The 13,456-nt window shown below is 44.7% G+C and overlaps 1 protein-coding gene across 2 annotated transcripts in view; it reads right to left on the reverse strand.

Annotated features, from left to right (window-relative positions):
• The window catches only part of SNAPC3 (small nuclear RNA activating complex polypeptide 3), a 35,167-nt gene extending 25,447 nt beyond the window's left edge, over positions 1-9,720 (reverse strand). For both annotated transcript variants that reach the window (XM_004581092.4, XM_058672559.1), the window contains exons 1-2: positions 9,195-9,720; positions 8,506-8,583 (exon numbers count right to left, since the gene is read on the reverse strand). In XM_004581092.4, the coding sequence (XP_004581149.2) occupies positions 8,506-8,583; positions 9,195-9,511 (395 nt within the window). In that variant the 5' untranslated portion in view covers positions 9,512-9,720. The remainder of the gene's footprint in view (positions 1-8,505; positions 8,584-9,194) is intronic.
• Between the last annotated feature and the right edge of the window lie 3,736 nt (positions 9,721-13,456).

A 13,456-nucleotide genomic window follows, 5' to 3' on the forward strand; every position in this document is an offset into this window, starting at 1 on the left:
GGTCTGGGAATACCTCAAGGTTTCTTTGGAGATCTCCCCAATCGAACTGCTAGACTCAGAACTCTAACCAAGAAAAGACAGAAGACAGAACAAGTCAATCATTCATCTCAGCTATATGTTGGCAGCGAAATATGGGGCAAACGGAGACTTTATGATGGACCATATCAATCAGTGGACGACCTCATCGAGCGAAACTGGCAGCGATTCATAACTGGAGAACTATTAAAATCACTTGAGCAAATATCTCAGAGCATGCCCCATATCCAGGACTTGGGGTGGGCGGGAAACCAGGTGGGGCTTTTCCCTCAATATCCCCCTTTACCTCAGATACATTTTGGAAACAATATGGACATAATAGTATTACCCACTTCCCTATACCCCCTGAACCTTTTTTTTTTTAACCGCAATTAACTATGTAAAGATTGTCAACAACAATACAATAAAAAAAAAAAAAAAAAGGAAAGACAAAGTTACAGAGAGGACAGAGAGGTCTTCTATCTGCTGATTAACTCTACATATGGCTCAATGACAGGAGATGAACTGATCTGAAGCCAGGAGCTAGAAGCCAGGGACCAGGAGCCCGCTAGGTCTCCCACGCAGGTGCAGAGTCTCAAGGACAGGATCCATTCTCTGCTGCTTTCCCAGGCCACAAGCAGGAGCTGTATCACACGTGGAACAGCCAGGACACAAGCTAGCAACCATATGGGATGCTGGTACTACAAGCAGAACAAGCTTAGCTCGCTTTGCCATAGCACAGACCCCACTTATCCCTCTCTTCTTTGGAGTGCGTTCTTACGTATAGTGCCATATTGAATTGCCATAAATACTTGATTCTAACTCTGTGCTTCTTTCTGCTCAATGGTATACTACTTGTTCATGATTCAATACCTACAGGGTTTTTTTAAAGGATTATTTATTTTTACTTAAAAAGGTTACAGAGAAAGGGAGACTCAGATAGCTGGAACTTTGGGTGTGACAGCTCAATACACTAATCCTATTTTTCAAGCACTACCATCCCACATGGGTACCATTTCATGTCTCAACTAGTCCACTTTCCACCAACATGCCTGTATACTGCTAGGGAAAACAGTGGAGGGATATCCAAGATCTTGGAACCCTGGACCCATTAGGGAGACCCAGAGGAAGCTCCTGGCTGCTGGCTGATTGGCTCAGCTCCAGTCATTGCAGCTATTTGGGGAATGTATCCACAGATGGAAGATTTCACTTTCTTAGTATCTCCTTCTCTGTAAATCTACCTTCCCAACAATAAAAAAAAAATTTAAATAAATGATAGTTCTATTAATAAAAATATTTTACTTGTATTACACTGAGTTTATATATTAACTTAAGGTCTGACACTGTTATTACATTTAGTCAGCCTTTAAGAACCAGGAGTAATTTTCCATTTTTTCAAGTCTTCCTCTACGTCTTTTATGTGCATCCATAAATTATTCTAACACCCAAGACAGGTCTGGGTAGCCCTTAGACCTGATGGCCAGCATATCAAGAACTCTAGTAGTGGCATGTCAGGCGCTGTTTTGTATAGTGTGACAAAAGTTTTAGGCCTGCAGGGACGACAATGAGCTACGCATGTGCTGAGCTCAACAAGAACTCACTGAGCTCAGTGCATTACACTGGTCCCACAGGAAAATAATACCAACTGTGGCATCGTAAGGGTCAAAATAGGTCTGTATGGTCCTCAGATCTAACAGCCAACAGGGTCCTCCAAGATCAGCACCACCAACAACCTAGCTATATAGGACACCTGGTATCTCCCTAATCCTGGGACCTGCTCCAACCGGAAGTGGGAGAATGGTTGTACAGACAATGGTGCAGGCTGAGCACAGTATCACAGGAGGTGGAGAGAGGTGAGCCAGGAGCTGGAGATACAGAGACCATGGTGGAAACCTTACATAAGAACCTGGAACTCCCTGGAGGGAGTAGCACAAGTGACAGCAAACAAAGAGCCATGTACCAAATGCAATAAGTAAAAAATCTAACTGTAGACCTGTGGATGACACAGCTTAGAAACCTGTCCCAAGGACAAGATTCTGCTAACCAGAAGTACAATGACCAAGAGCAAAGAACAGACAGAGGCACAATGAATATTACTGAAGAGTCCCCTGCATAAAGGAAAATCGTATGCAAACTTCAGTTAACTGAGGAAGACGTTGAGAAAATGAGAGATACAGAATTCAGAACACTTGTTCTAAAGCTTCTTATCAACAATGAGAAGCACATAAAGCAGGCATTCAAGGAATTCAAGGAATATGTCACACTGGAAATGAATCAAATGAAAGCTGATATATCAGAAATGAAGAATACAGTGGAGCAAATTAAAAGTACAGTGTAGTGTCTCCAAAATAGAATGAGAGAGGCAGAAGAAAGAATCTCAAAATTAGAAGATATTTCCTGTCACCAGGAGGAACAAACAAAAAGCTGGAAGCAGAGCTGGATCAGGCCAAAAAAGTTATTCAAGAATTGAAATACACTATTAAAAGGTCAAACACAAGAGTTATGGGAGTTCCAGAAAGTGCAGAAAGAGAAGCTGGGTTTACACATGTATTTAATGAAATAAGGAAAAATTCCCCTAACCTAGAGAAAGAATTGGGAAACAACATCCAGGAGGGACACAGAACTGCCAACAGGGTTGAACAAAAGCAATCTTCACCACGACACATGATCATCAAGCTCTCTTCAATCGAACATAAGGAAAAGATCCTTAAATGTGCACGTGAAAAAAATCAATTGACATATAAAGAAATGCCAATTAAACTCACAGGAAATTCTACAGTGAAGAAGAGAATGGAGTGACATATTCCAGATTTTAAAAAGAAAAAATTGTTGGCCTAGGATAACATACCCAGCAAAGCTTTTCTTTGTCTTAGAAAATGAAATCAAATTCTTCCACAGTGAAGAAAAGCTAAAAGAATATGCCTCTTCCAGACCTGCCCTACAACTGATACTTACAGATGTTCTCTTGACAGAAAAGGAATAGCACCCACCAAAACCAAAGGCAAATGTGAAGGACATCCCAGTAAAATAACAACAGAAGACTAAATCAATGAACAACCCATTGCCAAAATGACAGAACCAAATTAATACCCATATTAACCCTGAATGTAAATGGCTTAAATTCATCAATCAAATGTCATAGATTAGTAGACTGGATTAAAAAACAAAATCCATCTATCTGTTGCCTACAGTAGACACATTTTACCAACAAAGATCAGCAGAAAGTGCATCTCATGGATTTTCATGTTTTCTGTTAGTTTCATCTCTACAAAACACTTTCTTCTGATGAAATTCTTCACTGTCTCATAGATGATACAGAAACATCATTTTCTTCAGGAAGGTTCTTGATTTTTTTTTTCCATTTCTTCAGCGACAAACTGGTCATTCAGTAGCATGTTATTTAACTTCGCGGTGTTGTTAATGTCTTTTTTTTTTCCTGTTGTTGACTTTGTATTGTGGCTTTTCATTTAAGGGGATGTATATTAACTGTGTAATGGAGACTATCATTTCCAGATGTGGGGATGCAATGCAGCATGCATCTCTACTTCCAGACAAAGATGGATTCCCAATGAAACTGTTTACTGTATCTTGACAATAGGATGCTGGATTCTCTGCCATTGTCCACGTCCGCAATAATGAACATATGACAGTGTAAGAACAATAATATAGTAACGATATAGGGGAACCCAGTGAGGGGGGAGGGAATTGGGGAGGGGATAAGGGAAACTGTATCATATAATGATAATAATAAAAAGAAATAAAATTTTAAAAAGTTGTTGGACCCAGTGTGGTAGCCTAGTAGTTAAAGTCCTTGCCTTGAACATACTGGGATCTCATATGGGTGCTGGATCATATCCCGGCTGCTCCACTTCCCTTCCTAATCCCTGCTTGTGGCCTGGGAAAGCAGTTGAAGACGGCCCAAAGCCTTGGGACCCTGTACTGTTGTGGTAGATGCAGAAGCTCCTGGCTTCAGATCAGCTTAGCTCTGGCCATTTGGCCACTTATGGAGTGAATCAGCGAGTGGAAGATTTTCCTCTCTGTATCTCCATCTATCTGCCTTTGCAATAAAAATAAACCTGACAACTGTCTAACCTAAGGAATTTTTATATCATCAATTTGCACTTGGAATGTAGAGTTCATAGGTTTTCCTGTGCTTCTCAGTTATTTCTAGGGGAAGAGAGGCAGTCTCCCACAACAATTTGAACAAACAATTACTTTCTAATTTTCTCTTTGGATTTTATTTCCTCTTGTCCATTTTTGTGTTATGGGGGGGTGGGGAGATGGATGGTAGTGGTTTACAAGAGTCTCAATTAAATTGATATAGATAACATGCTCTATATATGTCAGAGATTTTTTTTCTGACTGTGGAATAGATTTTTGACTCCTCTATTTTTTTTTTTTTTTTTTGCATGACTCTCAAAGTTTACCCCCTTAGATCATAACTACAAGTTGGGCAAGCAGTGCTTTCTTGGCCACAAGTATGAGAGAGGGACAGAATAATCTAACTGGAATTGCATTGCTATTAAAGTAGCACTGGGGCCTGGAACAATGGCTCAAGTGCCAGTATCCCATACTGGCAGTAGTTCGTGTCTTGGCTGCTCCACTTCCCATCCAGCTCCGTCCGTGGCCTGGGTAGGCAGCAGAGGACTGCCCAAAGTCTTGGGACCTGCACCCACATGGAAAACACAGAAGACGCTCCTGGATCTTGGCTTCAGATCTGCTCAGCTCCAGTTATTGTGGCTACTTGGGGAGTGAACGAGCAGATGGAAGATCTTTCTCTCTGTGTCTCCTTCTGTCTGTAAATCTGTCTTTCCAGTAACATATGTATATGTGTATATATATATGTGTGTGTGTGTGTACACATTTATATCACACACATATCACTGAAGCATTTAGGATGACTGGTAAATTTCAGAAGCATCTATGACATTATAAATAATTCTCTATTCTACTCCAAGGAAGTAAGATCTAGTATTCAAGTAACTTAAAAATGGTTAAGACTGCCAAGATACGTAGGTTACCATATACCCAGGAAAAGAGTCCTATCAAAGATCTCCATTAATCACCCTTTTCCCTTCACCTTCATAAAATGAGCCAGGCATCCCTCAAGGGAGATCAAAAAATACCAGAAAAGTTTCTGTCATAATAAAGAGATCACATGTTTAGAAATACAAAAGCACAGCAATACAGATTAGGGCTTTTACCACAAGTCTAATTCTTCTTTTTAGGACCATTAAGATCTATATCAGCCATGTTTTTAAGACAATAACTTCAGGCCCGGCAGCATGGCCTAGCAGCTAGTCCTTGCCTTACACATGCCAGATTCCCATATGGGCACTGGTTCTACTCCCGGCGGTCCTGCTTCCCATCCAGGTCCCTGCTTGTGGCCTGGGAAGGTGGTCAAGGAAGGCCCAGAGCCTTGGGACCCAGCACCCACGTGGGAGACCCGGAAGAGCTCCTGGCTCCGAGCTTCAGATTGGTGCAGCACTGGCCGTTGTGGTCACTTGGGGAGTAAATCATCGGATATAAGATCTGCATCTCTCCTCCTCTCTGTATATTTGACTTTGCAATAAAAATAAATCTTTAACAACAACAACAACAAAAGACAATAACTTCACAGTGCATCAAAGCAATTCCAGCTCAGCAATGCTGAATTGAGTCCTTTTACATTAGAGCATAAACCTAATTCTCCCCACACATCCCACATTAGGAAGTATGAGAGGATGCCAACACCCAGTTGATTGAGCAGTAGCAAGCAGTAAAGAAAGCAGTGTATTAAACAGTCTCAAAACTACGATTTAACATGGTTTCCTAAAGTCATTAAGTCAACTGATAAATTACTAACTAGGGCAAAAAAGGAATCTGCTTGCGTATGATTATCATACACCATTCCCAGCCTATAAAAGTTTCACTCCTCCACAACTTTTTTTTTAAGATTCATTTATTTTCATTGGAAAGTCAGATTTAAAGAGAGGAGAGACAGAAAGATCTCCCCTCTGCTGGTTCACTCCCCAAGTGGCTACAAAGGCTGGAGCTCAGAAAGTCTGAAGCCAGGAGCCCAGAGATTTTTCTGGGTCTCCCACGTGGGTGCAGGGTCCCAATGCTTTGGACCAACCTCGACTGCCTTCCCAGGCCACAAGCAGGGAGCTGGATGTCACTCTGCAACTCCTTATTAACTCCCTATTATGTGCCCCAATTCTAACAACTGCGAAAAGAGAGGTGGGTGTGAAAAATATGCTATGGAAATATCAAGCGTATCTAACAAAACAGCAAATTAAACAAGTATGATTTGAATATGATGCGTATTTCCATAGGGAAGCATGGGGAGCTACAGGAACAACACAAAGGAAGCCAGGTAGAGCCCTTTGTCTGGCTAGGAATTATCAAGGCTGGGAGCATAAGCAAGAGTGCGCGTTCCCCTCCAGGAACTGCAACACAGTGAGCGTGGTGCTGAGAAGAGCAGCAGAGTGTGTCCCGCTGAGCCACCTCCCAACTCAAGTCCTCAGCCTCAAGGACATAGAAAGGTTTGAAGCCAAGTGTGATACAACCACATTCGCATTTTAGACAAATCCAAATAACTAAGCACAGCAATTAAGGAGCACCAAGTGGGTCAGGATTGCACAACAGCAGCCTTAAGGACAACATATACACATAGATGAAAGAGTCGATCGAGACTGCAGGAACCTTCAAGAACTCAAAAATCTGAAGGCTCAGACAGTATAATCCCTTCTACTTCCTAATGGGTTATAGTAAGCTGGAAGGAAGTTTTAAATCTTAACAAGGAGTCAGTTTTAAACCAGGCATCTGGTCCTGCCTGTAGCTTTCTGCTAATGCTCGAGGGATAGCAGGTTTCGACTCAGGTCCCTGACCCCACGTGGAAGACCTGGATTGAGTTTCCAACTCCTGACTTTGGCTCTAGCTGTCACAGGCATTTGGGAGTGACTCAACAAAGGGAAATGTCTTTTTTTTTTTTTTTTAATTATTTATTATTTAACTTCATTAATTACATTGTATTATGTGACACAGTTACATAGATACTTGGGTTCTCCCACCCCTCCCCAAACCCTCCCACCATGGTGGATTCCTCCACCTTGTTGCATAACCACAGCTCAAGTTCAGTTGAGATTCCGGGAAATGTCTTTTGGCCCATATTGGACCCCAGCACTTGCAAGGGGAGAGGATCAGACAATTGAGCCATCACGCTGGGTCTGGGAGCTGTCTCTCAAATGAATATATTAGAAGACAGATAAGGGCCTGGCACAATGACCCAATGACTCAGGGGCTGAATCCTCGCTTTGCACATGCCAGGACCCCATATAGGCACCAGTTTGTGCCCTGGATGCTCCACTTTCCATCAAGCTCCCTGCTTGTAGCCTAGGAAAGCAGTACAGGATAGCCCAAGGCCTTAGGACCCTGCATCTGTGTGGGAGACCCAGTGAGGCTCAGAAGAGGCTCCTGGCTCCTGGTTTCAAATTGGCTCAGCTCTGTTGCAGTAACTACGGCAGCGAACCAATGGATGGAATATGTTTCTTTGTCTCCTTCCCTCTGTAAATCTGTCTTTCAAATAAATCAATAAATCTTTCAAAAAAAAGAAAAAGTCAGTGACTGGGAGGGAAGGTTTGAAATATACCTGAAAGGCTTCAAATGTCCAGCAAAGGAATTAGAAATTTTTCCAAACTGTCAATTTCTAAATAAAACAAACACTTAGGTGACAGCAAGATGGATAAATTGAAAGGACAGAAGACTGGACTTAAGGAAGACATTTAGTAGCCATTTAGCAGCATTTCCTCCAGGCTCCAAGAGCTGCTGTGTAAATATTAGCCAACAGACCAGGAGAACAGATTTGACTACTAGGACAAAAGAAAACAAAGCAAGCTGAAAGGACTGCCTACCTAAGGGGAACAATAGAGAGGCCAAGATCAAGGATGACAGAATTAGCTACGGTGGCATGACATAAGCTGCAAACAGGAAATTATAAATGCCATCATTAATACACAATTTCTCCATGGTATACATTCACATCTCAATGTGCTGGTGGCAGACTACCACTAATTTTTGAGCTGCTACCCCATAATGTACAGAAGACATGAAAATAAGCATCTGAAAGTACTCAGTGTGAGCCAACAACTGTTTTCCTTCCCTCTGTTAAATTTAACAAGCAGAAATAAGCACCAAGATGAATACAGACTGGATATCAGAGGCCAGGTGTAGTGATAGAGTGCTAATTATGCAAGAGAATGACACTTCTAGGATCATTTTGATATTCATGGGCGCAATGTGATAGCCACAACTTAGTGAACGGTATAAAACCAGAAAATAAAGACAGAGCAGGTATCCCATGCATAAACCAGCTCAAGATGGCCAAATGCTAACAGTTGACTTGAGGTGTGAATATATGTGTAACAACATTATACTTTCAACTTTGCAAAACACAATAGCAAAAAAGTATTTCAAGCAACCGCATGTAACAAAAGCAAAGTCAACCAATACCTTAAAGTCACCAGGTCGGTGTCCTCAGGGATGACTTCTGGATCGTCGCCTTCCGCAAGGCATTTCAGCTTATCGAGGCTGGAACACAAAAGGAAAAGCAACGCCTTAACGTCGCCCAGGCAGCCTGGCCATTGCCAGCTGGGGCTGCCTCCTAAACACAAAACTGAGTAATTCCGAAGTCAGACAAAATCCAGGAGGTGGCTCAGAGGGAAGGTTAGCAATTCAAGGCACTGATTTCCGTGCCGTTACTTTATATTGGAAGAAGGGATAGGCGGCCAATACTGTTAAACAACGAGAGATCATCCAATGTTTTATTTTGACACTTGTACCCCCAAACAATCCAGTAAAAGCATTCTCTGGAGGTAGTCCCAAAGACCCCGGGTGAGCGAGAAACCTGAGTCTCCTCCGGCCTCTCCATTCCTCTGCACCTCCATTATCAAAGTGTCAATGGCAGCGACACATCGCTGATACCCTCTCTGCACTTTCTACACGGGCAAATGGAAACAGCCGTGTCTGCAGCTGTCTCCTTCCTTCACTCCAACTCTGTGCCTTCGGATCCAGGGACTCGTCCCCACGTTCCGGGAAGCTTGGGAAGAGCAGGTCCTCCCACGCCGGGTCTGACCCGCAGGCCCTCCCGGGAGCAGTCCCCGGGGAGCTCGCCTGCATTCCCCACCTCGTCCCGCACTCACCTGCACACCGCCCTCAGCTCGGCCGCCTTCTCCAGGCTGCAGTCCAGATCCCGGGCCATGGCTGCATCCCCCGGGTCAGAGTCACCGTTCTCTGGGCGCCCTAGCAGCTCCGCCGCTCCCGGTTCCTTTAGCGATAAGTCCCCAGCCCCACGCAGCCGACCACGCCACAGATCTCCAAAGGCGCCCACATGGAAAGCGCGCGTGTTAACCTCGGGAACCTCGTACTCGGGAAAGTTAGAGTCACCGCCGTCGGGTACCGGATTCAGACTGGAGCCCACCCAGCTACATGCTGGGCCACCCCGGCTGTCTTCAGCCATGTTCGCCCCCACTCCTTTTCCTTCTGCAAAGCCTGGTGCGCAAGGTCTCGCGGAGCGTGCCGGGACTTGTAGTTGCGTATGGCTTCTGACTGGCGAACGACAGGGCGGCGCGGGCGAGGCTTCAGAAACTACATTTCCCGGCAGGCCCCGGGCTAGGCCCGCTCGGGTGCGGTCGCGCGAGGTTCCGCGTCCCGGCCTGAGCGCATTGTTCTCGGAGCTGGGAGTTTGGGGGCTGTGGCTGCGGGTCTTGTTCTTAACGGGACTGGTTGGCTGGGTGTCTGCCTCGCCACGCCCTTCAGTCCAGTTCCTGGCTTCGTGGGGTGTAAGAGTGCAAGACTTCTCCTTTATTCTGTGCTTCCGAGGCTGCGCGGCCGTCTTCCTGTTCTGGAGCTTACAGAGCAGGGCACCCGGGTTTCTCAGAACCTCCCCAGACCCCTGGGTCCTGTGTAAATACACAGAGGCGTGACTGTCCACACCCACGGTCTTGTTTATGGAGCGCCCGCTGTGTATCTCATAATGTATATCGTTAGCCCTAAGGGTGTGTATGTTTATATTTTTTCTTAACACCACACCTTCTCCAGGTTGGGAGTCGATTCCCATTGTTCCTGGCTGAGGAGGGCGTTAGCTGCCAGGAAACAGTAAATTTGGAGCTCACTTGGTGTAATTTCATTTGGAGGCCCCCAGAACGGAGCAAGATTGGCTGTTTTTAAAGCTCTAATCACATACAACGTGCTTTACCCACGGGGAGTATTCTTCAGTGATTTTTAGGATAGTCAGAGCTGGGCATCCATCAACACAGTTTGAGTACATATTCACCACTCCAGAAAAAAAAAAATCGTAGATATTACAGCTATCGCCTCCCAGCCCTACCCAATTACTAACCTACAGGCTGCCTGTAGACTCACCAGGTCTGAGCAGTTAGTATAAAAAGAATTGTGCAGCATACGATCTTGGTATATCTGGTTCTTTCACCTAATATTTTCGAGCTTAATCCGTGAACCTATCAGTACCTTTTTGGCGAAGGGGCTGAAAAATACTATGTTGTATGAATTTTGGCTACTATGAACAGTGTTGCTCTGAAGGGTCATTTACCACATTTTGTAAGGAAATGTGCTTTCTTTTCTCTGTGGCCCTACTTGTCACTCTGTAGTTAAGCCAGTCCAACTGCCAGACTTTTCCCCAAGTGGCTGTATCATTTTGTACTCCTACCAATAGGGATGAAAGTGTGGATTTTTCCACCTTCTTGAAATGTCTTGTTGTAATCTTCTTAGATAGACATTGAATGGTATGAGTGCTGTTTTACAAATCAATATTAAATGTCTTGTGTTTTTAGAGACATCTGTCCATTTGAAAGGCAGAGTGATGCAGAGTTGGCAGAGATCTTGCATGTGCTACGTTGCTCCCTAAATGCCACAACAGCTGGGGCTGGGCGCGGGCCCAGGTCTCCATGGGGTTGGTGGGAACCCCAGTATGTGAACCATGAAATGCTCCGCCTAAGGCACGTGAACAAGAAACTGGATCAAACACTCAGATTTGGAGTGGGTGTCTAGAGTAGCAGCTGGCCCTCTGTGCTCCCACACCCAACACCTCCTTCTGACTTTACTTTTCCTTTCCTTGATGACTAATGATAATCCATCATGACTTCATGTGCTTATTGACTGTGTGCATGTTTCTTTTTTAGGATTGTATTTATTTACTTGAAAGGCAGAGCAAGACCGATCTTCCATCTGCTGGTTCATTCCCCACATGATCACAACAGCTAGGATTGCGCCTGAAGCTTCTTCCAGGTCTCCTACATGGTTGCAGGTGCCCAAGCAGTTGGGCCATTTATTTGCTACTTTCCTAGGCACATTAGTAGGGATATGAATAGGAAATGGAGCGGTCAGGACTTGAGCCAGAGCTGCAGGTGGTGGCTTAATCCGCTGTACCTGGGCTAGACTGTGAATGCTAGGAACTTTCTATTCAAGTCCTTTTGCCTATTTTGATAGAAACTTATTTTTTTTACAGAAGCTCTGGTTTTCATCAGTACGTTGTTCTAGGAGACATCTGTCATTTTTGTTTGCTTAGCCGTCTCTAAAATCTCACCTTCCTGGCTCCCTTTTTACCCTCCTGTGGTTGCCAATGATGCAACACTTCCACTTCTGGTTCCACGTATGTCTCTGGAATGAGCAAGTGACTCAAGTACAACCAAACAGAATCTTTCTTTGAGATTGCATCAATGAACTAAGAAACTCTTCTTCCATCCTAAAGACAGGAAAATGTGTCCTAGACACAATCTATCAAGAGTTTGAAAACACATAAGCAGAAAATACAGAAAAAGAAGCCAAATACTGCACCTGAAGCTTTCCCCGCTCTCTTCCACCCAGACTTGCCAGTTGTAGTGAAGGCAAAATTCTGCCTTGATCCTCTCGGAGATCTTTGGCTGACCTGAGAATGAAACTGACATAGAGAGGGCAACAGGGGGAAAGCTCACACATTGATTTAATACAAGTTTTATGTGGCAATGAAGACTTTTACAGGAAATAAAAGTTCAAAGATGCGATTAGAATAGTTATACAATTATACAAAGGTGTTTCAAAAAGTTCATGGAAAAATTATGAGGACCCAGCGGCGTGGCCTAGTGGCTGGGGTCCTCGCCTTGAACGCCCTGGGATCCCATGTGGGCGCCGATTCTAGTCCCGGCAGCTCCACTTCCCATCCAGATACAGGCTTGTGGCCTGGGAAAGCAGTCGAGGACGGCCCAATGCATTGGGACCCTGCACCCCCGTGGGAGACCCGGAAGAGGTTCCTGGTTCCTGGCTTCGGATCGGCGCGCACCGGCCCGTTGCGGCTCACTTGGGGAGTGGATCATTGGATGGAGGATCTTCCTCTGTCTCTCCTCCTCTCTGTATATCTGACTGTAATGAAATAAATAAATCTTTAAAAAAAAAAAGAAAAATTATGAAAACTCTATGCAAGGATTTGAGAAATCTTTACACATCTTTAATTCATTGTTTTCCATGAATTTTGAAGTACTGTTGAGAGTGAATCGACTGAAGAGTAATAAATTATGAAAATGTGATTGCGTAAAGGGGCTTGGCCTAGGATAATTAGCCTGCTAGAGAAGGAACTAGAAAGAGCATGGTTGTTTTAACAAGGCTTCAAGTTTCTCTCAGCTTCAACTCCCCTTCCTTGACAAGAGAATGCCAACATACTTCCGCTACATGTGCAAATTTCATCTCCTGCTTTTTTTAAAAAAATTATTTTTTATTGCAAAGTCAGGTATACAGAGAGGAGGAGAGACAGAGAGGAAGATCTTCCATCTGCAGGTTTACTCCCCAAGGGGCCGCAATGGCCGGTGCTGCGCCAATCTGAAGCCAGGAGCCAGGAACTCCAGGTCTCCCACACGGGTGCAGGGTCCCAAGGCTTTGGGCCATCCTCAACTGCTTTCCCAGGCCACAAACAGGGTGCTGGATGGGAAGTGGAGCTGCCGGGATTAGAACCAGTGTCCCACACGGCATGAATTGGGGGCAGACCAGGCTGAACCTGTTCACATCACCCGCTGGTGAGTCTGAGCGCCAGAACAGAGTGTGGGTCGAGCCAGGTTCGGTTGCAACACATACTAGTACACAATAAGGAATGCCAAGGTGAGATGAGCCGTACCAGATGTGGTTGCAGCGCCCCAACAGCACATGTGATAATCAGGGGGTGGAGGCAGAGCTGACAGGGGAATGTGGGCTCCCCTGCTGGACAACTACTTCCATTGGAAAGCATGAGTCAGGATGGAGGCAGATCAGAATAGGCAGGGCTGTTACACCTGTGGGCCTCATGTAGGCTAGATAAGGGAAGGGCCACGGTGGGTTTACTATTCCGACTGGTGCAAGCAAAAGCTAGAGTGGGTGAGGGTTGGTTGGGCTAGCCGCAGTACTAGCTGGCAGAGGCTGGCACTTGGAGCTAATTCTGTCA

Source organism: Ochotona princeps, chromosome 14, assembly GCF_030435755.1.
Source record: "Ochotona princeps isolate mOchPri1 chromosome 14, mOchPri1.hap1, whole genome shotgun sequence".
In the NCBI taxonomy this organism is placed as follows: domain Eukaryota; kingdom Metazoa; phylum Chordata; class Mammalia; order Lagomorpha; family Ochotonidae; genus Ochotona; species Ochotona princeps.